Here is a 24,779-nt window from a genome sequence, read left to right as displayed (position 1 = left end):
GAGATGCTGCTGCAAAGAAAATTCCCATTGGACATAAGAACACCTCCCATGAGAGCAGTGCAGTGCTGGGACAGGGTCCAGACAAGGAGGCAGATCTGCATCCTTGGAGGTAGAGCTCACTTGAGCAACCTTCCCTGGTCTTCGAGGTAGCCTTGAGCAACCTCCCCTGGCTTTCAAAGGTAGCCCTGAGCAACCTCCCCTGGCCTTCAAGGTAGCCTTGAGCAACCTCCCCTGCTTTCAAAGGTAGCCCTGAGCAACCTCCCCTGGCCTTCAAGGTAGCCTTGAGCAACCTTCCCTGGTCTTCAAGGCAGCTTTGAGCAACCTTCCCTGATCTTCAAGGCAGCTTTGAGCAACCTTCCCTGGTCCTCAAGGCAGCTTTGAGCAACCTTCCCTGGTCTTCAAGGCAGTCTTGAGCAAACACTCCTGGCCTTTAAGGTAGCCTTGAGCAAACACTCCTGGCCTTCAAGGCATCCATGAGCAACCTCCTGTGGCTTTTCAGGTAGCCCTCAGGAGGTGCCCCCACCCCACCCCTTTCTGTGCTGTGCCAGCTCAGCAGGTTGGAGCCAGAAGCAGAGGAGCTGGCTGAGGTGGCAGCAGCAGCAGGGTGCAGAAGGGCCAGCACAGCAGCCCTGCTGTTGAGCCAAGGGGCAGTGCTGGAGGCATTTCAAAGCCACTCTCTGGGTCCTTCATCTGCTGCATCATGCAGCCCCAGCAGGCAGAGGGGGAGGACTTGGCAAAGGCAGTGGTGGGGCAGTTGGTGCAGATCTGTGCCAATAAGCACCTTGCACAACTCAGAACTTCCTTCACTGCTCTCAGACCTGCCTCAGAAAGCAGGAGAGTGGTTTTGAGAGGTCTCCTGAACGTTCATCTGCAGATCATGACCTTGCTTGCAGGGGGTGGTGTGTGGCCAAGTGTTTGGGTGAGCCTTCTGCTGAGCAGCAGCACAAGCATCAAGCCTTGTGTGCTCAGCACTGTCAGCAGCAGAGGCCACACAGTGTCCTGGGGTCACAGGATGCTCTGGGCTGGAAGGGACCTCCAAAGCTCAGCCAGTCCAAGCCCCTCTGCAGAGGTTAGGGGCTGGAAGGGACCTCCAAAGCTCAGCCAGTCCAAGCCCCTCTGCAGAGGTTAGGGGCTGGAAGGGACCTCCAAAGCTCAGCCAGTCCAAGCCCCTCTGCAGAGGTTAGGGGCTGGAAGGGACCTCCAAAGCTCAGCCAGTCCAAACCCCTCTGCAGAGGTTAGGGGCTGGAAGGGACCTCCAAAGCTCAGCCAGTCCAAACCCCCTGCCACAGCAGGAGCACCCAGAGCAGATCACACAGGAACACATCCAGGCAGGGTTTGAATGTCTCCAGAGAGGGAGACTCCACAACCCCCCTGGGCAGCCTGTGCCAGGTGAGGCACTTAGTGCCATGGTCTGGTTGGTTGGTTGGGGCTGGGTGCTAGGTTGGGCTGGCTGAGCTTGGAGCTCTCTTCCAGCCTGCTTGATTCCATCATTCTGTGCCCACTAAATCATCCTTTGAACACCTGCAGGGATGTGCTGGGTTCAGCCAGGGCCTTAGCTGAGCTCTCTGAGGTCTCTGCTAAGAGAAATTTGGAGTAATTTAGGAGCTTGAGGCTAAAAAGAAACTGCAAAGTAAGGGTAGTAGGGTTTGTAAAAAGACCAAAGCAGTTCCTGGCTTTTCTTTCCCTCCCCTCCCTGCCCTCCCTGCCCTCCCTGCCCTCCCTGCCCTCTTCCTTCAAAACACCAAACTTTATTTCTGTTAAAGAGACTTTCTGCACAGCCATGGAGTGACAGGAGGAGGAGGGACAGCTCCAAACTGGAAGAAGCTGGACTGAGATGAGACATTAGAGGAAGTTCTTCCCCCATGAGGGTGGTGAAGCATTGGGACAGGTTGCCCAGGGGAAGTTGTGGAGGCTTCAAGCCTGGCAGTGTTCAGAAGAAGGTTGAATGAGGCCTTCAGCAACTAAACACCAGTGGAAGCTGTGCATGGGCAGCAGGCTGAGTGCTCAGGTGGGTGCACAGGAGTCCCTCTGCCAGGGAGCTGGGATAGGAGACCAAAGCTGCTGCACTGCCCCCCTGGGGGCGTTCCCAAGCCCCATGGCTCAGCCCCACTGGGACAGCCCCTGCAGATAAGGCTCTGCTGCAGATAAAAGCAAGGGCACAGAAGGGGCTGCAGTGAGGGCAGGCACAGCAGAAGACCTCAGGTGAGAGCCCTTTGCACAGCAGCTTTGCCTTTCCTGGAGCACTTCTTTCTGTGCCATGGGTGGGCGACTGTGGGGCTGGGGCTCTGTTTGCAGCATCCAGCTGAGGTCTGCTTCTGGCAATGCTTCATTCTTGCTGCAGGGCTGGCAGCACATTGCTGCTGTGGCTGGGGAGTCCTCCACAGGGAGTGGGCTTTGCTTGGAGTTTGAAGGTGGAGATTCTGGGCTAACTCTTGCCAGCAGCTGCAGAGTGGCTGCTAAGCAGTGCCCAGCAGGCACAGCCCAGAGCTCTGGGCTCCTTCTGGTAGAGCTGACTGCTCTGGAGCAGCCCTGAGAGGTGAGTGGGGCAGCTTTGGCCAAAAGCATCCCAAGTGTTTGTGTGTGGAGGACCTCCCATGCTGTGATCCCTCTTCCCCTCTAGCTCTTCTAACCCCATGCATCAGCTCTCCCTGCATGCTCAGTGCTGGTGCCTGGGGTCCCTGCCCACCTGCCCACCTGCAGCCCTGGCAGTGTGCTCTGTCCCCTGCTCCCTTCTGTCTTGTCCTCATAGCTCTGTGGTAAAGGGTTGGACTTGATGATCTGTGAGGTCTCTTCTAACCCTGATGATACTGTGATAGCTCCAAAACTGTCTTCCCACCAGTGCCTGAGGTCCTCTTCCATGTATCTCTGCAAGGCTCTCCCAGGCAGCTCTTGTGGAGCACTGCATGGGGAGGAGGCCACCTCCTCCTCTTCCTCAAGAGGTGCAGCATGGGCACTGACCTCTGCAGCACATGGAGAGAGCCACAGAGGCTTGGTTTTCTTCACCCCTTGCATTCCTTTGCAGGGATGAAGGCAGAAGTCTTCCTGGGGTTGCTGATGATCCTCAGCCTGTGCCAGGCATCCCTATCTTCTTCCCACGGTATGGTCCCAGGCTCAGCTTTGGCAGGGCAGGCTTTTCTGAGCAGGGAAGGTCAAGTTAAGCCTAGAAGAGCCTGTATTACTCTACTGTAAGCAGCAAGGTCCAGAAGAGACATCAGAAGGAGCACAGGTGGTTTGCATCCTGGAGGGCAGCATCCTGCCTGCTCACAGCTTGCTCTTCTCATGTCCCATCAGACTTCTGATAGTGGTTAAAGGGGAGGGCAGCTCAGAGCTGCTGCATCCCCTGTGAAAGAGCAGGAGGGATCCTGGACTCACAGAATCAGGCAGGGTTGGAAGGGAGCACAAGGAGCAGCCAGTGCCAAGCCCCCTGCCATGCCCAGGGACACCCTACCCTAGAGCAGGCTGCACACAGCCTCAGCCAGCCTGGCCTCAAACACCTCCAGCCATGGGGCCTCAACCACCTCCCTGGGCAACCCAGTCCAGCCTCTCACCACTCTCCTGCTCAACAACTTCCTCCTCACCTCCAGCCTCACTCTCCCCACCTCCAGCTTTGCTCCATTCCCCCAACTCCTGCCACTCCCTCACAGCCTCCACAGTCCCTCCCCAGCTTTTTGGAGCCCCCTTCAGATCCTGGCAGGCCACAAGAAGGTCCCCTGGGAGCCTCCTCTGCTCCAGCCTGCACAGCCCCAACTCTTTCACTCTGTGCTCACAGCAGAGCTGCTGCAGCCTCTGAGCATCCTCCTGGCCCTGCTCTGGACACTCTCCAGCATCTCCACAGCCCTCTTGTCCCAGGGGCTCCAGAGCTGGATGCAGGACTCCAGGTGGGGTCTCAGCAGAGCAGAGCAGAGGGAAGAATCATGTCCCTTGCCCTGCTGGCCACACTGCTGCTGCTGCAGCCCAGGCTCTGCTTGGCTTTCTGGGCTGCAAGTGCACACTGCTGGCTCCTCTGGAGCTTCTCCTCCAGCAGCACCCCCAAGTCCCTCTGCTCAGGGCTGCTCTGCAGCCACTCACTGCCCAGCCTGGAGTTGTGCTTGGCATTGCCTCCACCCAGCTGCAAGACCTTGCCCTTGGTCTTCTTGAAGCTCCTGAGCTTGGCTTGTGCCCACCTCTGCAGCCTGCCCAGGTCCCTCTGGATGGATCCTGCCCTGCAGCCTGGCTGCTGCACCACACAGCTTGGTGTGGGCAGCAAACCTGCTGAGGCTGCACTCAGTGCCTCTGTCCTGCCTCTCTCACAGCAGCTATTTGAAGCCACCACCAATGGAGATAACCTTTTCATGCCCAAGAGTGACTCTCTGAGACTCCCCTGAGGAACATCTGCATCTCCAGATGTGCCTCTCTCTCGTGAGCCAGCAGCAGCACTGCTGGGCCAGGTCTTAACTGCTTGAGAAGGCACAGCAAAGGGCTGGAACATCTCTCTGAGGAAGAAAGGCTGAGAGCCTTGGGGCTTCTAGCCTGGAGAAGAGCAGCCTGAGGGGAGACCTGCTCCGTGCTGCTCAGTACTTCCAGGTTGGGGGTCAGGAGGATGGGGCCAGGCTTTGTTCAGTGGTGCTCAGCAATGAGAAGGTGCAAAGGGCATGAACTGGAGCATAGAAAGCTCCATCTAAGCATGAGCAGGAACTTCTTTATTTTGAGGGTGCTGGAGCAGGCTGCCCAAGAAGGCTGTGAGGTCTCCTTCCCTGGAGATATTCAAAACCCTCCTGGGTGCTACCCTATGCAACCTGCTCTGGGCAGCCCTGCTCCGGCAGGGGGGTTGGGCTGGGTGATCTCCATGCTGGCACTCTGCACTTCTCCTATGAGGAGAGACTGAGGGAGTTGGGGCTGTTCAGTCTGGAGAGGAGAAGGCTCAGAGGTGACCTTATTACAGGATCACAGCTCCCAGGATGTAAGGGGTGGCAAGGGACAGAAGGAGACCACAGCAGGACCACACAATCTAGCTCAGGTCACACAGGAACACATCCAGACAGGCCTGGAAAGGCTCCACAGAAGGAGACTCCACAACCTCTCTGGGCAGCCTGTGCCAGGGCTCTGGGACCCTTCCAGTAAGAAATTCCCCCTTGTGTTGAGCTGGAACCTCCTGTGCTGCAGCTTCCATCCACTACTGCTTGTCCTATCCCAGGGAGCAGTGAGCAGAGCCTGTCCCCCCCTCCTGAGCCCCAGCCCTCAGGTGCTTATAAACATTGATTCAATCCCCTCTCAGTCTTCTCTTCTCCAGACTAAGCAGCCCCAGGGCCCTCAGCCTCTCCTCGTCAGGCAGTGCTCCAGTCCCCTCATCATCCTCCTAGCCCTCTGCTGGACCCTCTCCAGCAGATCTCTGACCCTCTTAAACTGGGGAGCCCAAAAGTGTGGCCACAAGAAAGCTGGGGAGAGACTTCTTAGCCTCTCAGGCAGTGATAGGACACAAAGCTGGAAATGGGGAGATTCAGCCTGGATGGTAGGAAGAAGCTCTTCAGTATGAGGGGGGTGAGAGGCTGGAATGGGTTGCCCAGGGAGGTGGTTGAGGCCCCATGGCTGGAGGTGTTTGAGGCCAGGCTGGCTGAGGCTGTGTGCAGCCTGCTCTAGGGTAGGGTGTCCCTGGGCATGGCAGGGGGCTTGGAACTGGCTGCTCCTTGTGCTCCCTTCCAGCCCTGCCTGATTCTGTGACTCTATGGGTGTGGAAGGCAGCGAGAAGAGCCTGCTGTGGGGCAGGGCTGCTGCTGGGTGACAGGCAGTGCTCTGCTGGGTGGCAGGCAGTGCTCTCACCTCTGCTCTTTCCTTTCTCTCACCCAGACCTGGCAGAGGAGCTGTCTGATGTGTCCCTGCTGAGCAGTGTGAAGGAGGCCAAGCAGCTGGTGGATGCTGCCTACAAGCGCACTCGGGACCGGTGAGTGCCAGCTGCTGGCACAGGCTGTGTGCCCTGCCCGGGCTGCAGCAGCCCTGAAGGGCTCTTCTCCCTTGCTTCTGCAGACCTGGCAGGGGTGTGAGGTCCTCCAGGAGCGTGGGGGGGTCATATCCAGCATCCTGGCACCCTGTCTTTGCACTCCCTGCACTCTGTCAGGTCACTGGGAGCTGTTAACTGCATCCTCCATCCCTGCAGGCTGCTCCTCCCAGCTCAGTTCTGCTTGGCTCTGGAGTAACCCCACAGGAGGACTGCAGCCAGCACAGGCTCCTGCTGACTTAGAATCATAGAATCAAGCAGGTTGGAAGAGAGCTCCAAGCTCAGCCAGCCCAACCTAGCACCCAGCCCCAACCAACCAACCAGACCATGGCACTGAGTGCCCCAGCCAGGCTTGGCTTCAACACCTCCAGCCACACACACAGACTCCACCACCTCCCTGGGCAGCCCATTCCAATGCCAATCACTCTCTCTGACAACAACTCCCTCCTAACATCCAGCCTAGACCTGCCCTGGCACAGCTCCAGGCTGTGTCCCCTTGTTCTGTTGCTGGCTGCCTGGCAGCACAGCCCAACCCCACCTGGCTACAGCCTCCCTGCAGGCAGCTGCAGACAGCAATGAGCTCTGCCCTGAGCCTCCTCTCGTGGTGGCCTTCCAGTGGTCCCAGCCTGTGGAGGGAGCAAAGTGCTGTAGACTGCAGTGAGGACAGTTTATGGGGTCTGTCAGGAGAGCCCAGGTTTGGTCTCCATGGTTTGGGAGTTTATGGCTTCAGAGAATCATAGAATCAGAATTGCTTTGTCTGGTGTGACACAAGTGACAGCATGAGAGGAGACAGCCTCAGGTTGAGCCAGGGGAGGTGCAGCTTGGATGTTAGGAAATATTTCTTTCCAGAATGGGATCTCAGGCACTGGAAGAGGCTGCCCAGGGAGGTGGTGGAGTCATCATCCAGGGAGGGGTTTCAGAGATGCATGGGTGTGGTGCTGAGGGACCTGGTTTAAGGGCAGCAGCTCAGCAGCCGTGGTGGGACGGTGAGCTGGGGGGGGAGCAGCTGGACTTGTTGATCTCAAAGGTCTCTTCCACCCTCAGCATTCCTGTGGCTGAGATCTTGAAGGCCATGAAGTACAACCATCCTGTACATGTCCTCCTCAGCAGCCATCCTCTGAACCCCTCCTCTGGCTTAGGGACTCCTCCAGCTGAGAGCAGGCTCCAGCAGCATTAGGACAGGGCGAGCTGGAGGCGCTTGCGACCTCCAGTGTCACCCCTGAGCTGAGGGGGATTTGTTACCTCAAGGGTCTAAAGATAGTGGAGTTGGGCAATTGAAGAGCTTCTCTTGGTGAAGCTCATTCTGCCTCTCTGCTGAGGGTGGCAGGAGCAGCCCTGGTCTCTTCCAGCAGCTCTCCAGAGAGGTAGATGTGTCTGCTGAGGCAGAATGCTAGCCCACCAAGGAGTGCCTGAGGTGTAACCTGCACCACTCCAGTCCTGCAGATTCTTGTCTCTTCTCCCTGGCAGGATGAAGCAGCTCCTGCAGAACAACATCTTGAACCCAGCAGAGCTCCTGGGGTATTTCAAACAACCAGTGGCAGGCACTCGAGCTGCTGTGCGGGCTGCAGACTACATGGAGACCACCCTGACCCTCCTGAAGGAGAAGCTGAGATGGGCTGTGAAGGGAGACTTCAATGTCACAGGTAGGGATCTGGCTTTGCTGGCAGCAAGGCAGAGGAGGAAGGTGCAGAGCTTGGCCACTGGGGCTTTGTGGGGCTTGGGAGGAGGGAATGGAAGGGGTTCGTGGTGAGCCATGACTCAAACCCTTCCCACGCAGCTGCAGAGGGGCACAGCTGAGTTGTTTTTATCTCTGTTCTCTTTCCAGCTCTGAAAATGATTTAGAGCCAAAGAGCCATGGAGTAGTTTGGGTTGGGAGGGACCTTAGAGGCTCATCTAGTTCAATCCAGCTACAGTCAGCAGGGACATCCCCAACACAGAAACCCAAACGTGCTGACCTGCAGTAGTGCCAGGGACATGTCCCACCTCCCTGGGCAGCCTGGGCCAGGCTCCCCCCAGCCTTCATGGCAAACACTGCTCTCTGCTCTCCAGTCTGAATCTCCCTCTTCCAGTTCAAAGCATCACCCCTTGGCTTGGCACAACAAATTCTGCTCAAAACCCTGTCCCCAGCCTTCTGATCAGCCCTGCAAGGCCACCAGAAGGTCTCCCTGGAGCCTTCTCTTCTCCAGGCTGAATAAGTTGAAGGCTTATCAGTTAATGCAAGTGTGCTGTGCACTTCCCTGGCTCTCCCTGCAGTGTGCTGCTCACCTACCAACAGGGCAAACCTTCTAAGACTTCTCCAGGTGATGCTTTTTGCTTGAATAGGAAATGAGCAAACACAGAGGACACACAGGAGCCCACCCCAATCATAGAATCATAGCATCAAGCAGGTTGGGAGAGAGCTCCAAGCTCAGCCAGTCCAACCTAGCACCCAGCCCTGTCCAGCATAGAATCATAGCATATAATCATAGAATCAGGCAGGTTGGAAGAGAGCTCCAAGCTCAGCCAGCCCAACCTAGCACCCAGCCCCAACCAACCAACCAGACCATGGCACTAAGTGCCCCAGCCAGGCTTGGCTTCAACACCTCCAGCCACACAGACTCCACCACCTCCCTGGGCAGCCCATTCCAATGCCAATCACTCTCTCTGACAGGAGCTGCCTCCTAACATACAGCATGAACCTGCCCTGGCACAGCTTGAAACTGAGTCCCCTTCTTCTGTCCCTGGGTGCCTGGCAGCAGAGCCCAACCCCACCTGGCTACAGCCTCCCTGCAGGCAGCTGCAGGCAGCAATGAGCTCTGCCCTGAGCCTCCTCTGCTGCAGGCTGCACACCCCCAGCTCCCTCAGCCTCTCCTCACAGGGCTGTGCTCCAGGCCCCTCCCCAGCCTTGCTGCCCTTCTCCAAACACCTTCCAGCACCTCAACAGCTCTGTTGAACTGAGGAGCCCAGAACTGGACACAGCCCTGCAGGGGTGGCCTGAGCAGTGCTGAGCACAGGGGATAGAGAGCAGTGCTCTGGAGCCAAGAGCTCCCAAAGCTCAGGAGCCAAGGAGGGAAAAAAGGGCCAAACTGTTTGTACTTTGGCTTTTGGCCCCTTTCAGCCAGCCAGTCAATGACACAGAGGTGATGAGCATTTTCTTTTTGCAGCCAATGATCTCCTTTCTCTCAGTAGAATCTTCCACTTAGTCTGAAGCTAGCACAGCAGACCTCCCAGCTGCCACCCCCCTCCACCTGCCCAGAAGGCAGCAGTGGTCTTTAAACCATGCTGTGATCCCAGCTGCTGGTGGCAGCAGTGACTAGGAAACCTCCATGGGCCTTGGGATGTGCTGTGCCAGCAGCAAGAGCCAGGAAGGCTTTGCTGGTTGAGCTGGGCCACTTCTCTGCCATGCATGGGGAGATGTGTGTGGTGGAAATGTGCAGCCCTTGTGCTGCCCCAGGGCTTCTTCTGCTTGTTTCTTCTCCAGGCAGCTCTGAATGGTGGTGGCAGACACTGGTGGCTGCTTCACAAGTGGGGAAAGGGCTTGTAACACATCACCTGCATGGCTGCAGGTGGTAGGAGGTCATGGTGGAGATAAAAAGGGAAGGGAAGAGGCTTGCTTTGTTAGGAAATAGCTCTGCTGCTGCACAGGCTGAGCAGAACCACCCAATCCTATCGTGGTGAAGGTTGGAAGGGGCCTCTGGAGGTCATCCAGTCCAGCCCTGCCAAAGCAGAGTCACTCACAGCTGGTTGCCCAGGATCACAGTGTGCAGGTGGCTTTGGAATCCCTCCAGAGGAGACTCCACAACCACTCTGGGCAGCCTCCTCCAGGCCTCCAGCACCTTCACAGTAAACAAGTTGGTCCTCGTGTCAGGGTGGAACCTCCTGGGTTCCAGTCTGTGCCCCTTGCTCCTTGTGCTGTCACAGGACAGCACTGGAAAGAGTCTGGCCCTAAAGCAGGGCAGGTTCAGGCTGGGTGTTAGGAAGAAGTTCTTGCCAGCAAAAGTGGTTGGCATTGGCATTGGCATGGGCTGCTCAGGGAGGTGGTGGAGTCCCCATCCCTGGAGGTGTTTAAAAGGAGCCTGGATGAGGCACTCAGTGCCAGGGCTCAGTTGATCAGAAGGTGTTAGGTGCTAGGTTGGACTCAGTGCTCTCAGAGGTCTTTTCTAACCTGCTTAGCTCTGTGACTCTTGCCCCTCACCCTTCAGGTAGTTACAAACATGAACAGGATCCCCTCTCAGTCTCCTCTGCTCCAGACTACACAGCCTCAGGTCTCTCAGCCTCTCCTCACCAGGCAGATGTTCAGGTCCCTTCAGCATCCCTGTAGCCTCTCTGGGGCTCTCTCCAGTAGTTCCCTGGAGCCTCTCTGGCACTGGGGAGCCCAGAACTAGACCTCCCCAGTGTGCTCCTGCATGCTTCTCCTCTGCTGCTGCCTGGCAGACCTGCTGACCCCAGCTCAGAGGGAGCTGATCTTCAAGGCCAGTGGCTGTGAGCAGCAGGACAAGAGAATGAGCTGCGACGACTCCTACGAGTACCGAACCATCAGCGGAGAGTGCAGCAACAGGTGAGGGGCCCTGGCAGCAGGGGCTGCAGGCATGGGCCAGGGTCACACAACCAACCAGGCTGCAAATGACCTCCAAGATCATCCAGTCCAAACTAGCACCCAGCACCTTTTAATTAAGCAGACTATGGCACTGAGTGCCTCATTCAGTCTCCTTTCAAACACCTCCAGCCACACAGACTCCACCACCTCCCTGGGCAGCCCATTCCAATGCCAATCACTCTCTCTGCCAGGAACTGCCTCCTAACATCCAGCCTAGACCTGCCCTGGCACAGCTCCAGGCTGTGTCCCCTTGTTCCATTGCTGGCTGCCTGGCAGCAGAGCCCAACCCCACCTGGCTACAGCCTCCCTGCAGGCAGCTGCAGCCAGCAATCAGCTCTGCCCTGAGCCTCCTCTGCTGCAGGCTGCACACCCCCAGCTCCCTCAGCCTCTCCTCACAGGGCTGTGCTCCAGGCCCCTCCCCAGCCTTGCTGCCCTTCTCCAAACACCTTCCAGCACCTCAACAGCATCTTTCTTACACTGGCCTTGCTGGCACTCATAGTGGTGGCCTTGCTGGCACTAATGGTGGTGACCTTGCTGGCACTAATGGTGTTAGTCTTGCTGGCACTAATGGTGGTGGTCTTGCTGGCACTGATGGTGGTGACCTTGGTGGCACCAATGGTGGTGGTCTTGCTGGCACTGATGGTGGTGGCCTTGCTGGCACTGATGGTGGTGGCCTTGCTGGCACTCATAGTGGTGGCCTTGCTGGCACTAATGGTGGTGGCCTTGCTGGCACTGATGGTGGTGGCCTTGCTGGCACTCATAGTGGTGGCCTTGCTGGCACTAATGATGGTGGCCTTGCTGGCACTGATGATGGTGACCTTGCTGGCACTGATAATGGTGGCCTTGCTGGCACAAATGGTGGTGGTCTTGCTGGCAGTGATGGTGGTGGTCTTGCTGGCACTAATGATGGTGGCCTTGCTGGCACTAATGGTGGTGGTCTTCCATTCACTCCAACAGGAGAAGCCCATCACTAGGAGCTTCCAACAGAGCCCTGGTCAGATGGTTGCCAGCAGAATATGAGGATGGAGTGTCACTGCCCCACGGGTGGACAGAAGGAAAGCTCATCTCTGGACACCCCTTTCCACTGGTAATGCTTCTTAGAGTCATCTGAAAATGTGGGATCAGGCCTTGGGGGTTGCCAGGATGGTAGTGTTCAAAGGGCACTTCACCACCAGCTGGTGTGGTGCTGCTGAAGAGGAGGAAGTTCAGTTCCAAAGTGATGTCCTCAGCTCCTCTGCTCTGGTTTGTAGGAGCTGCTTGTCTCAGTGTGCCAGAAGGTGTCAGGAGCAAGTGAATGAGAAATATCCAGCTGGGAAGTGTGTGCATGGCTCCAGGGGTGGGTGAGCTGTTGGAGCTGCATGTGGCTGTCCTGGCACAGGAAAGAGGACACTCTGGCAAGGTTTCTGGTCACTTGAACTTGGTCATCAGGGCTGGATGGGCCTCTGAGGAACCTGATCTAGGAACCTGATCTAGTGTGGGGTGCCCCTGTCCATGGCAGGGGGGGTGGAACTGGATGATGCCCAGTGGCAGCACAAGGGGCAATGGTGGAAGCTGAGGCAGAGGAGGTTCCATGAGAACCTGAGGAAGATTTTTTTTCCCTGTGAGGGTGCCAAAAGCCTGGCACAGGCTGCCCAGGGGGGGCTGTGGAGTCTCCCTCTCTGGAGATATTCAAGCCCTGCCTGGATGTGTTCCTGTGTGATCTGCTCTGGGTGATGCTGCTCTGGCAGGGGGGCTGGACCAGCTAATCTTTGGAGGTCCCTTCCAGCCCCTGACATTCCATGTTTCTATGACATGACCTTGGAAGGCTCCTTCCAGCCCTGCCAGTTCTGTGATCCTGTGGCTTGGTGCAAGTGCAGCACTGGTGTGGGGCTCTGTGCTCTGCTGGGTTGTGTGCCTTATGCTTCTGCTTCCATTGCACTTCCTAACCCAACCTTCCAGCACAGTGTCAGGGCTGGGCAGAGCTCTGTCTGCTTCTTCTGGAAGAACTGGTGGAGGAATTGTGGTGGATGGATGGGAAGGGATGAGAAGAGAGCAGGAGGCTTGGGGAGAGCATCCTGCTAGGTGGAGTTTACTGAGACTTCTTTTTTTTCCCCTCCCCCACTTTCATTTCAAAGTTGTCTTTTGCCATCTTTTACCTCCCTTTCCCAAGCCATTCAGCATGGCTCTTGCTTAGCTGCTTCCAGATGCCCATTAAGATTATCCTGCTTCCATATGCCCATCAGGGGCTACTCTCAGCCTGGCAGCTCAGCACCCTGAATGGCAGAACACTCAGCAAAGAGGGCACTGAGTGAGCCCTTCCAGCCCTGTCAGACTTGGGTTTTCTTTTTCCCTGTGAGACATGAGAGCAGCCAGGCAGAGAGGGACCTGGGGGTACTGGCTGACAGCAGCTCAACAGGAGCCAGCAGTGTGACCAACCTGATCTCTTTAATGCCCAGGTGATGCCTGCTGGATGTGGGGCAGGCTATGGATGTAGTCTACCTGGACTTCAGCAAGGCCTTTGACAGCCACAGCAAACTCCAGGCCAAGCTGGCAGCCCTTGGCTTGCACAGATTCACTCTGTGCTGGGTTAAGATCTGGCTGCATGGCCAGGCCCAGAGAGTGGTGATGAATGGTGCCACATGCAGTTGGCAGCTGTCATTGGTGTTGTGCCCCAGGGATCAGTGCTGGGCACAGTCCTGTTTAATATCTTCATTGATCATCTGGATGAGGAGATTCAGTCCAGCATCAGTGAGTTTGCAGATGACATCAAGCTAGGAGCAGCTGTGGAGCTGTTAGAGGGTAGGAGAGCTCTGCAGAGGGACCTGGGCAGATGGGCACAGTCCAGTGCCATGAGTTACTGAGTCCAGGTGCCAGGTTCTGCACTTTGGCCATAACAACCTCAAGCAGTGCTACAGGCTGGGGCCAGAGTGGCTGAGAGCAGCCAGGCAGAGAGGGAGCTGGGGGTGCTGGCAGAGAGCAGCTGAAGAGGAGGCAGCAGTGCCCAGGTGGGCAGCAGAGCCAATGGCATCCTGGGCTGGCTCAGGAGCAGTGTGGGCAGCAGGACAAGGGAGGTTCTTGTGCCCCTGTGCTCAGCACTGCTCAGGCCACCCCTGGAGTGCTGTGTCCAGTTCTGGGCTCCTCAATTCAAGAGAGCTGCTGAGGTGCTGGAAGGTGTTTGGAGAAGGGCAGCAAGGCTGGGGAGGGGCCTGGAGCAGAGCCCTGTGAGGAGAGGCTGAGGGAGCTGGGGGGGTGCAGCCTGCAGCAGAGGAGGCTCAGGGCAGAGCTCATTGCTGCCTGCAGCTGCCTGCAGGGAGGCTGTAGCCAGGTGGGGTTGGGCTCTGCTGCCAGGCACCCAGGGACAGAGCAAGGGGACACAGCCTGGAGCTGTGCCAGGGCAGGTCTAGGCTGGATGTTGTTAGGAAGTTCCTGGCAGAGAGAGTGATTGGCATTGGAATGGGCTGCCCAGGGAGGTGGTGGAGTCTGTGTGGCTGGAGGTGTTGCAGCCAAGCCTGGCTGGGGCACTCAGTGCCAGGGTTAGTCAATCAGGAGGTGCTGGGTGCTGGGTTGGACTGGATGATCTCGTAGGCTTTTTCCAACCTGCTGAACTCTATGAGCAGGAGTTCTATGGGGTTTTGCTGCTGACCCTGCAAGCTGAAGCCCTCCTCCCCCCTCCCCAGGCCAGTCCCTGAGCCCCACGTTCTGCCTTCATCCCTGCAGGTTCGAGAAGTGTCCAACGAGATCGTTCGCTTCCCCCCCGAGCAGCTCAGGCTGGACCAGAAGAGGCCACTCATGTTCATGGAGTGGGGCCAGTTCATCGACCACGACCTGGCCCTCAGCCCAGACACCCCAGCCAGAGTCACCTTTGGTGGCAAGGTGGACTGTGCCACCAGCTGTGCCAAGGAGCCTCCTTGTTTTCCCATCATGGTACAGCCAGACTTCTTCTGGCAGGGAAGAGTGGGGGGAGGGTGTCCACCTTGCAAGCAGGACAGGCTGGTGCCTCTCCTGGTCCCTGACCACAGAGGCTGTGGCCCTGGGCAGCCTGATCTGGCTGGAAATGTCCCTTCTCACTGCAGGGGAGGTTGGACAAGATGACCTTGGAGGGTCCCTTCCAACTCGCTGCAGTCTGTGACTCTCAGAGCCAACCTCCTGCAGCTGGCCCAGGAGGGCAGCCTGGTTTCTGTGAGGTGCTGCTGCTGGGGCCCAGAGACTGCCTCCTGGCACAGCCTGGCATTTCTGACCATTTAGTGGACTTCCTCCTGGCACAGCCTGGCATTTCTGACCATTTAGTGGACTTCCTCCTGGCACAGCCTGGCATTTCTGACCGTTTAGAAGACTTCCTCCTGGCACAGCCTGGCATTTCTGACCATTTAGTGGGCTGCCTCCTGGCACAGCCTGGCCTTTCTGACCATCTAGTGGGCTGCCTCCTGGCACAGCCTGGCATTTCTGACCATCTAGTGGGCTGCCTCCTTGCACAGCCTGGCATTTCTGACCATTCAGTGGGCTGCCTCCTGGCACAGCCTGGTATTTCTGACCATTCAGTGGGCTGCCTCCTGGCACAGCCTGGCCTTTCTGACCATTCAGTGGGCTGCCTCCTGGCACAGCCTGGCATTTCTGACCATGTAGTCTCTCCCTCAACGTTAGGACTCTGTTTTCAGGTGGAGTGTACAAAGGCAACAGGGATGCTGCTTGGATGATGCTGATGAGTGTGGCAGAGCCAGGGGCTGGTGGGTAAATGATGGTCAAAAGCTCAGCAGGGCACAAGGCAAAGTGCTGAGCACCTCTCAGCAGTGGCTAAGGCTTGATGGTCACCTTGCAGTCTCCACTCCAGTAAATGCTTGGTGGTGCCCAGCTCCAGCCAGCTCTCCTGCCTCTGGTGTGCTGCAGCTCTGGCTCTCCTGCCTGCCCATGTCCCCTGCCAAGGAAAGCTGCAGAGGGCTGGAGCACTGCTGAGTGCTTGCAGGCAGGGTGGTGAGCTCTGGGGGGCAGCTGCCCATGATGTAGCTGTGGGCACTGGGCTGCAACATGAGCTAGGACCACCTGAGCTTCAGAGATTCACTTTGGTTCAGAGGGAGGAAGGTCTAAGGTATGGTGCTCAAGGCCATGGTGTGGCTCTGGTAGAGTTAGTGCTTGGCCTTGATGGTCTTAGAGGTCTTTTCCAGCCATGGGGATCCTGTGGTTGTGTATCCACAGGACTCTGTGGGAGTGTAGACATCTCCAGGCTTTCATCCATGTTTGGCACTCAGACTCCCTAAAACATCATCTCTGCTGTGGATCTGACCCTCCCTGCCTGGCGTTTTTGACTGGTGGCCATGGGGAGATGAGGCTCCTGACTGGCTCTTCTTACAGCTGCACTATCAGAGGGCAGCTTCTGCACCTCCAGACTGGTGATGGTCACTCTTGGGCCCTTTATTCCAAGAAGGATGTTGAGGTGCTTGGAGCATGTCCTGAGAAGGGCAGTGAAGGTGAAGGGTCCACAGCACAAGCCTTGTGAGTGGCATCTGAGGGACCTGGGGTGGCTCAGCCTGGAGAAAAGAGACTAAGGGAAGCCACCTTTTGGCTCTCTCCAACTCTCTAAAAGGAGATTGGAGCCAGGTGGGAGCTGGCCTCTTCTCCCAGGTTAACAACTGATAGGACAAGAGGAAAGGGCCTCAAGTTGCACCAAGGGAGGTCGAGGTTGGAAATCAGGAACAATTTCTTTGCTGCAAGAGTGGTCAGGGGAGGTTTAGGTTGGAAATCAGGAACAATTTCTTTGCTGCAAGAGTGGTCAGGGGAGGTCTAGGTTGGAAATCAGGAACAATTTCTTTGCTGCAAGAGTGGTCAGGGGAGGTCTAGGTTGGAAATCAGGAACAATTTCTTTGCTGCAAGAGTGGTCAGGGGAGGTTTAGGTTGGAAATCAGGAACAATTTCTTTGCTACAAGAGTGGTCAGGGCTTGGAAGAGGCTGCCCAGGGAGGTGGTGGAGTCCCCATCCCCAGAGGGGGTTCAAAGCTGAGAGATGTGATGCTGAGGGCTATGGTTTAGTGGTAACCTGGCACTGCTCATTTAATGGTTGGACTGGAGGATCTCAAAGGTCTCTTCCAACCAAAGCAATCCTCTGGTTCTGTGACTCCGTGGCAGTGTGCTGGGAGGCTGCCAGTGTGCACCTCCTGGCAGCACCAGGGCTGAGGAGCCTCCTGCAGGCAGGTGGCCTCCAGCTATGGGCAGCTCCCAGCACAGGCAGCTGCTGGCTCTCTGCTGAAGGCTTTTTGCTCCTGGGTTCCTCCCCTGCTGATCTGATAAAGCAATGACAGAGTTTCCTTCAAAAGACCTCAAACTCCTCCTTTAGGAAACTGAGGCTGAGGGTGCCCAAAAGGCTCAGGTTGATGTTTTAGTGGGCACAGTGGTGTTGTGACCCAGCACAGGTGAGATCATTTGTAGCCAGGTGAAGGTTGGTCTCTGCTCCCAGGCACCCATGGACAGAACAAGAGGACACAGCCTCAAGCTGTGCCAGGGCAGGTTCAGGCTGGGTGTTAGGAAGAAGTTCTTGCCAGCAAAAGTGGTTGGCATTGGCATGGGCTGCTCAGGGAGGTAGTGGAGTCCCCATCCCTGGAGGTGTTTAAAAGGAGCCTGGATGAGGCACTCAGTGCCAGGGCTCAGTTGATCAGAAGGTGTTAGGTGCTAGGTTGGACTCAATGCTCTCAGAGGTCTTTTCCAACCTGCTTAGCTCTGTGACTCTTGCCCCCACCCTTCAGATAGTTACAAACATGAACAGGATCCTCTCTCAGTCTCCTCTGCTCCAGACTACACAGCCTCAGGTCTCTCAGCCTTTCACAGACTCACAGAACGTCAGGGGCTGGAAGGCACCTAGAAAGATCACTCAGCCCAGCCCCCTGCATTTCCTCACCAGGCAGACATTCAGGTCCCTGTAGCCTCCCTGTAGCCTCCCTTGGACTCTCTCCAGTATTTCCCTTCCCCTCTGGAACTGGGGAGCCCAGAACTGGATGCAACACTCCAGCTGTGGCCTCACCAGTGTGCTCCTTCATGGTTCTCACAGTATCACAGTATCACAGTATCACCAAGGTTGGAAGAGACCTCACAGATCATCAAGTCCAACCCTTTAGCACAGAGCTCAAGGCTAGACCATGGCACCAAGTGCCACGTCCAGTCCTGCCTTGAACAGCTCCAGGGACGGCGACTCCACCACCTCCCCGGGCAGCCCATTCCAGTGTCCAATGACTCTCTCAGGGAAGAACTTTCTCCTCACCTCCAGCCTAAATCTCCCCTGGCACAGCCTGAGGCTGTATCCTCTCGTTCTGGTGCTGGCCACCTGAGAGAAGAGAGCAACCTCCTCCTGGCCACAACCTCCCCTCAGGTAGTTGCAGACAGCAATAAGGTCTGCCCTGAGCCTCCTCTTCTCCAGGCTAACCAATCCCAGCTCCCTCAGCCTCTCCTCGTAGGGCTGTGCTCAAGGCCTCTCCCCAGCCTCGTTGCCCTTCTCTGGACACGCTCAAGCATCTCAATGTCCCTCCTAAACTGGGGGGCCCAGAACTGAACACAGCACTCAAGGTGTGGTCTAACCAGTGCAGAGTCCAGGGGCAGAATGACCTCCCTGCTCCTGCTGGCCACACCATTCCTGATGCTGCTGCCTGGCAGAGCTGGGATTCCGTGGAGCTGCTGATGCAGCCTGGCTGCCTGTGTGCTCTTGCTGCAGATCCCAGCCCATGACCCCCGGGTGAAGGACTCCGAGGGCTGCCTGCCCTTCTTCCGCTCCGCTCCCGCCTGCGCCAGCGGCAGAGCCATCCGCGACCAGCTCAGTGCCCCCACGGCCTTCCTGGATGCCAGCCAGGTCTATGGCAGCGAAGAGGCTTTGGCCACCAAGCTGAGGAACCAGAGCAGCCAGCTGGGCTTGCTGGCTGTCAACCAGGACTACAGCGACTCGGGCAGGGCGTACCTGCCCTTCGGCACCGCGGAGAAGGATCCCTGCCTTATGGTCAGCGGGGAGGCCAAAATCCCCTGCTTCCTAGCAGGTAAGCTGGAGCTGCCCCAGCCCCCCCAGCTGCTCTCTCCAGCAGTTCCCTGGCTCTCTGCAGCTGGGGAGCTCAGAACGGGACTGGATTACTTCTGGACCACTTCCAACGTTTCTGGGGATCATAGAATCGTAGAAGCAGGCAGGTTGGAAGAGAGCTCCAAGCTCAGCCAGCCCAACCTAGCACCCAGCCCCAACCAACCAACCAGACCATGGCACTCAGTGCCCCAGCCAGGCTTGGCTGCAACACCTCCAGCCACACAGACTCCACCACCTCCCTGGGCAGCCCATTCCAATGCCAATCACTCTCTCTGACAGGAACTGCCTCCTCACATTCAGCCTAGACCTGCCCTGGCACAGCTCCAGGCTGTGTCCCCTTGTTTATTTGCTGCTTGCCTGGCAGCAGAACCCAACCCCACCTGGCTACAGCCTCCCTGCAGGCAGCTGCAGGCAGCAATCAGCTCTGCCCTGAGCCTCCTCTGCTGCAGGCTGCACACCCCCAGCTCCCTCAGTCTCTCCTCACAGGGCTGTGCTCCAGGCCCCTCCCCAGCCTTGCTGCCCTTCTCCAAACACCTTCCAGCACCTCAACATCTTTCTTAAATCCAACCCTGCCCAAAGCAGCAACAGTGCATATACAGAGCCCTCTAATAATCATAGACTCATAGAATCAACCAGCTTGGAAGAGACCTCCAAGCTCATCCACTCCAACCTATCCCCCAGCCCTAGCCAGTCAACCAGACCATGGCACTGAGTGCCTCATCCAGGCTTTTCTTATGTCCCTGTGCATGCTTCCCGGGGTGGCCTTCAGCTCCCTCCAGTGGAAAGCAGCCAGGCACACGCAAGTGCCACACACCCACTGCCTTGTGACACTCCAGGTGACCCTCGAGCCTCCGAGATGCTGGAGCTGAGCTGCATGCACACCCTCTTCCTGCGGGAGCACAACCGCCTGGCTGCCGAGCTGAAGAGGCTGAATCCCCGCTGGGATGGGGAGAAGCTCTACCAGGAGGCACGCAAGATCGTGGGTGCTATGATGCAGGTACCAGCTGTTGTGTCCTGCAGCCTCACAGGATTCACCCCCAAGGCTTTTGTTAGCGTGGGGTGGCCACAGGTGGGGGTTTGTTTCCATCATTCCCTCTCCAGCTAAAGCTAAGCCAGAGGGAGGAATCTAAAACGCCAAGCAGAGGGAGAGGGATCCTCCTGATTCTCTTGATGGTCCTCAGCTGTGACCTCTGCAAACTGCTTGATGAGTTTTTGACTGCACATCTTTTGGTTTAGGAAACATGGGGACAGAAAAAAAAGCAGAGGAAAAAAGTTTCCCTAAGCAGTGTTGGGTGCAGGGTGAAAATGGTACTGGAGATTGAGGAGGGAATTCTCTCCAGTGAGGGTGGGAAGACACTGGAACAGGTTGTCCACAGAGGTTGTGGATGCTCCCTTCCTTGAAGGTGTTCAAGACCAGGTTGGATGAAGCCTTGAGCAATCTGGGCTGGTGGGAGGTGTCCCTGCCTGTGGCAGGGGACTGGAACTGGCTGAGCTTTAGGGTCCCTTGTGCCCCTGTGCTCAGCACTGCTCAGGCCACCCCTGCAGTGCTCTGTCCAGTTCTGGGCTGGTCCATTGCAGAGAGCTGTTGAGGTGCTGGAAGGTGTTTGGAGAAGGGCAGCAAGGCTGGGGAGGGGCCTGGAGCACAGCCCTGTGAGGAGAGGCTGAGGGAGCTGGGGGGGTGCAGCCTGCAGCAGAGGAGGCTCAGGGCAGAGCTCATTGCTGCCTGCAGCTGCCTGCAGGGAGGCTGTAGCCAGGTGGGGTTGGGCTCTGCTGCCAGGCAGGCAGGGACAGAAGAAGGGGACAGAGTCTGGGAATGGAACCATTTGGATGTCTGGACACCTTCCAGCACTTCAACATCTTAAACTGAGGTCCTCTGTGCCTGTGTCTGTGCTGGGAGCTGGACAATCTGAAGTGTGGTACAGTGGCTCTGAACCCAGGCCATGGAGCTGAAGAAACAAAACTGCCACTCAGCACTTCCAGAAGGGATCCTCCCCAGGCTGCCAAAGCAGCAGGGGGAAGGTCTGAGGAGGTGACAGAGAGGTTGGCCTGGGGGAATCTTTCCTACACATCTGTGCTAGTAGAATCCTCAACCTAAATCCCACCAGGGAAGCTCAGTGTGGCTCCTGTGGTGTGAGGCAGGAGCAATAACTTTGCTTCCAGAGAAACCTGGGAAAGAACAACCCCCAGGGATCAGTATAGGCTGGGGACTGACCTGTTGGAAGGCAACAAAGGGAAAAGGATTTGGGGGTCCTAGTTGATGGGAGATTGACCATGAGCCAGCAATGTGCTCTGGTGGCCAGGAGGGCCAATGCCATTCTGGGCTGGATCAGAAGGGTTGTGGTTAGTAGGTCAAGAGAGGTTTTTCTGCCCCTCTATTTCGCCCTGCTGAGGACACATCTGGAGTACTGTGTCCAATTCTGGATCCCCAGTTCAAGAGGGACATAGAAGTGCTTGAGAGAGTCCAGCACAGAGCCACAGAGATGCTGAAGGGAATGGAACAGGTCTGTTAGGAGGAGAGCCTGAGGGAGCTGGAGCTGGGAGCAGAGGAGCTGAGAGGTGACCTCAGCAATGGTTATAAAGATGTGCAGGTGAGTGCCAGGAGGCTGCAGCCAGGCTCTGCTGGGGGATGCCCACTGACAGCACAAGGGGCATGGTGGAAGCTGAGGCAGAGGAAGTTCCATGGATACATGAGGAGGAATTTCTTCCCTGTGAGGGTGCCAGAAGCCTGGCACAGGCTGCCCAGGGGAGCTGTGGAGTCTCCTTCTCTGGAGATATTCAGACCCTGCCTGGCTGTGTTCCTGTGTGATGTGCCCTGGGTGACCCTGCTGTGGCAAGGGGTTGCACTGGCTGAGCTTTGGAGGTCCCTTCCAGCCCCTGGCACTCTGTGATTGCATGAAACTGGTGGCTGAGCGTGTAATGCTGACACTGCCCTTGGTTCCCCCCCTCCCAGATCATCACCTACAGGGACTACCTGCCTCAGCTGCTGGGAAGCACATTCCAGAGGTACCTCCCTGCCTACCAAGGCTACAAGGAGTCAGTAGACCCTCGGATATCCAACGTCTTCACCCTGGCCTTCCGCTTCGGCCACGCCTCAGTGCCCCCCACCATCCACCGCCTGGACGAGGACTTCAAACCCATGGGCCCCAAAATCCACCTCAGCACTTCCTTCTTTGCTGTCTGGAGGATCATTCACGGAGGTAAAGCCTTGCTTGCACCTCTGCAGTGGCTGAGCTTATCTCATTCCACCTTGCCTGCCCTCCCTGGGATGAGCTCCTGCTTCAGCCCTGCTGAGCTCAGTTAAATTGACCTCTGCTACCAGCCAGAGGTTTGCCCAACCCAACTGCTCTCTGCAGCCAGGATGCATGTGGGCTGACTGCTGCATGGCTGTGGACTCCAAAAAAACCCCACTCATTTTCCTTTTCATGGAAGCTAAATTAAATGTGTAGCTCCAGTTAGGTTTCTAATCTCATTCAGTTTTCATTGAAGCTAACTTAAATGTGTAGCTCCAGTTAGGTTTCTAATCTCATTCAGTTGTAATTGAAGCTAATTTAAATGTGTAGCTCCAGTTAGGTTTCTAATCTCATTCAGTTGTAATTGAAGCTAACTTAAATGTGTAGCTCCAGTTAGGTTTCTAATCTCATTCAGTTGTAATTGAAGCTAATTTAAATGTGTACCTCCAGTTAGGTTTCTAATCTCATTCAGTTGTAATTGAAGCTAATTTAAATGTGTACCTCCAGTTAGGTTTCTAATCTCATTCAGTTTTAATTGAAGCTAAATTAAATGTGTACCTCCAGTTAGGTTTCTAATCTCACTCAGTTTTAATTGAAGCTAACTTAAATGTGTAGCTCCAGTTAGGTTTCTAATCTCATTCAGTTTAAATTGGTTGGGTTTAAAGTTGATTTCAATCTTACTTGATTTGGTTGAAGATGGATTGATTCATTTCGATTTGGTTTTTGTTCCTTTGAAAACGTTGAGTTAGTTGCAGCAGGAGGGAGTTAGTTGCAGCAGGAGGGAGTTAGTTGCAGCAGGAGGGAGTTAGCTGCAGCAGGAGGGAGCTGGTTGCAGCAGGAGGGAGCTGGTTGCAGCAGGAGGGAGCTGGTTGCAGCAGGGAGTTAGATGGCAGCAGGAGTTGGTTGCAGGAGGGAGCTGGTTGCAGCAGGAGCTGGTTTCAGCAGGAGTTAGTTGCAGGAGGGAGTTGGTTGCAGCAGGAGCTGGCTGCAGGAGGAGCTGGTTGCAGCAGGAGCTGGTTGCAGCAGGAGTTAGTTGCAGCAGGAGCTGCTTGCAGCAAGAGTTGGTTGCAGCAGGAGCTGCTTGCAGCAGGACTTGATTGCAGCAGGAGCTGGTTGCAGAAGGGAGCTGGTTGCAGCAGGAGCTGGTTGCAGGAGGGAGTTGGTTGCAGCAGGGAGTTGGTTGCAGCAGGACTTGATTGCAGCAGGAGTTGATTGCAGCAGGGAGTTGGTTGCAGCAGGACTTGATTGCAGCAGGGAGTTGTTTGCAGCAGGGAGTTGTTTGCAGCAGGGAGTTGGTTCCAGCAGGAGTTAGATGCAGGAGGAGTTGGTTGCAGCAGGGAGTTGGTTGCAGCAGGGAGTTGGTTGCAGCAGGACTTGATTGCATCAGGGAGTTAGTTGCAGCAGGGAGTTGGTTGCAGCAGGAGTTAGATGCAGGAGGAAAGCTGATAGAATCAGAATCAGTCAGGGTTGGAAGCAGCCAGTTCCAAGCTCCCCTGCCATGCCCAGGGACACCCTACCCTAGAGCAGGCTGCACACAGCCTCAGCCAGCATGGCCTTAAGCACCTCCAGGCATGAAGCTTCCACCACCTCCCTGAGCAACCCATTCCAGGCTCTCACCACCCTCATGCTGAAGAACTTCCTAACATCCAGTCTGACTCTCCCCATTTCCAGCTTTGTCCCACTCCCCCCAGTCCTATCACTCCCTGATCCTCTAGCAGTAGAAGCTTCCAGTCTAAGATGAGCTGTCTTAGCTCTGCTGAGGCTCTTGGCCAGAAGGGCACATGAGGGTCATTCCATCTCCATGGAGCTGTTTTCCAGCTGCACTGCAGCAAGAGGTTATTCCTTTAGAGCAGGAAAGCTGATAGAACCATAAAATCCACCAGAGTTGTGAGGACCAACCCACCCAGTTTGAACCCCCCTGCCATGCCCAGGGACACCCTACCCTAGATCAGGCTGCCCACAGCCCCATTTAGCCTGGCCTTAAGCACCTCCAGGCATGAAGCTTCCACCACCTCCCTGGGCAATCTATTCCAGGCTCTCACCACCCTCATGCTGAAGAGCTTCTTCCTAACATCCAGTCTGAATCTCCCCATTTGCAGCTTTGTCCCACTCCCCCCAGTCCTATCACTCCCTGATCCTCTAGCAGTAGAAGCTTCCAGTCTAAGATGAGCTGTCTTAGCTCTGCTGAGGCTCTTGGGCACACCCTTGCCACACCAGCACTGCTGATGAGTCCCTGTGTGACCCTGGCAGGTGGCATTGACCCCTTTCTGAGGAGCCTGATGGTCAACCAGCCCAAGCTGATGACCCAGCAGCAGATGATGGTGGATGACCTCCGGGATCGGCTGTTTGAGCAGGTGGAAAGGATTGGCCTTGATTTAGCCTCCCTGAACATGCAGCGTGGCAGAGACCATGGCCTGCCAGGTGAGTTGGCTGGGGAGGGGCAGAGCTTCCAAAGGCACTCTTCTGGTTGGACACTGAATCATCATGGAATGGTTTGGGTGGGAAAGGATCATCTATGGCCATGCCCTAGCAGGGGCAGGAACACATTCCACTACCCCCAGGTTGCTGAAGACCTCATCCAGCCTGGCCTGGTTAGGAGGAAGTTCTTCACAGAGAGAGGGATTGGCATTGGAATGGGCTGCCCAGGGAGGTGGTGGAGTCTGTGTGGCTGGAGGTGTTGCAGCCAAGCCTGGCTGGGGCACTTAGTGCCATGGTCTGGTTGATTGGATAGGGCTGGGTGCTAGGTTGGGCTGGCTGAGCTTGGAGCTCTCTTCCAACCTGCTTGATTCTATGATTCTATGATCTCCAGGGAGGGAGCATCCACAGCCTTCCTGGGCAGCCTGTTCCAGTCTCTCCCCACCCTCACTGAAGAATTTCTTCCTAATCTCCTCTCTCAGTCTCCCCTCTCCCAGCTCACAGCCATTGTCCCTCATTCTGGCACTCTCAGCCCTTATCAAAAGTCCCTCCCCAACTCTCCTGT

At 56.4% G+C, this 24,779-nt stretch overlaps 1 protein-coding gene across 1 annotated transcript in view; it reads left to right on the top strand.

Annotated features, from left to right (window-relative positions):
* Positions 1-3,024: 3,024 nt before the first annotated feature.
* Positions 3,025-24,779, top strand: part of MPO (myeloperoxidase) — a 41,345-nt gene continuing 19,590 nt past the window's right edge. Inside the window, exons 1-10 of the mRNA XM_064166259.1 lie at positions 3,025-3,097; positions 5,824-5,917; positions 7,439-7,614; positions 10,385-10,508; positions 11,505-11,634; positions 14,244-14,450; positions 18,216-18,531; positions 19,406-19,566; positions 21,520-21,766; positions 24,050-24,220. Coding sequence (XP_064022329.1) covers positions 3,025-3,097; positions 5,824-5,917; positions 7,439-7,614; positions 10,385-10,508; positions 11,505-11,634; positions 14,244-14,450; positions 18,216-18,531; positions 19,406-19,566; positions 21,520-21,766; positions 24,050-24,220 — 1,699 coding nt within the window. The remainder of the gene's footprint in view (positions 3,098-5,823; positions 5,918-7,438; positions 7,615-10,384; positions 10,509-11,504; positions 11,635-14,243; positions 14,451-18,215; positions 18,532-19,405; positions 19,567-21,519; positions 21,767-24,049; positions 24,221-24,779) is intronic.

Source organism: Pogoniulus pusillus, chromosome 27, assembly GCF_015220805.1.
Source record: "Pogoniulus pusillus isolate bPogPus1 chromosome 27, bPogPus1.pri, whole genome shotgun sequence".
Lineage (NCBI taxonomy): Eukaryota > Metazoa > Chordata > Aves > Piciformes > Lybiidae > Pogoniulus > Pogoniulus pusillus.
The sequence above is the reverse complement of the archived record's forward strand: the minus strand, read 5'-3'. Positions and strand labels throughout refer to the sequence as shown.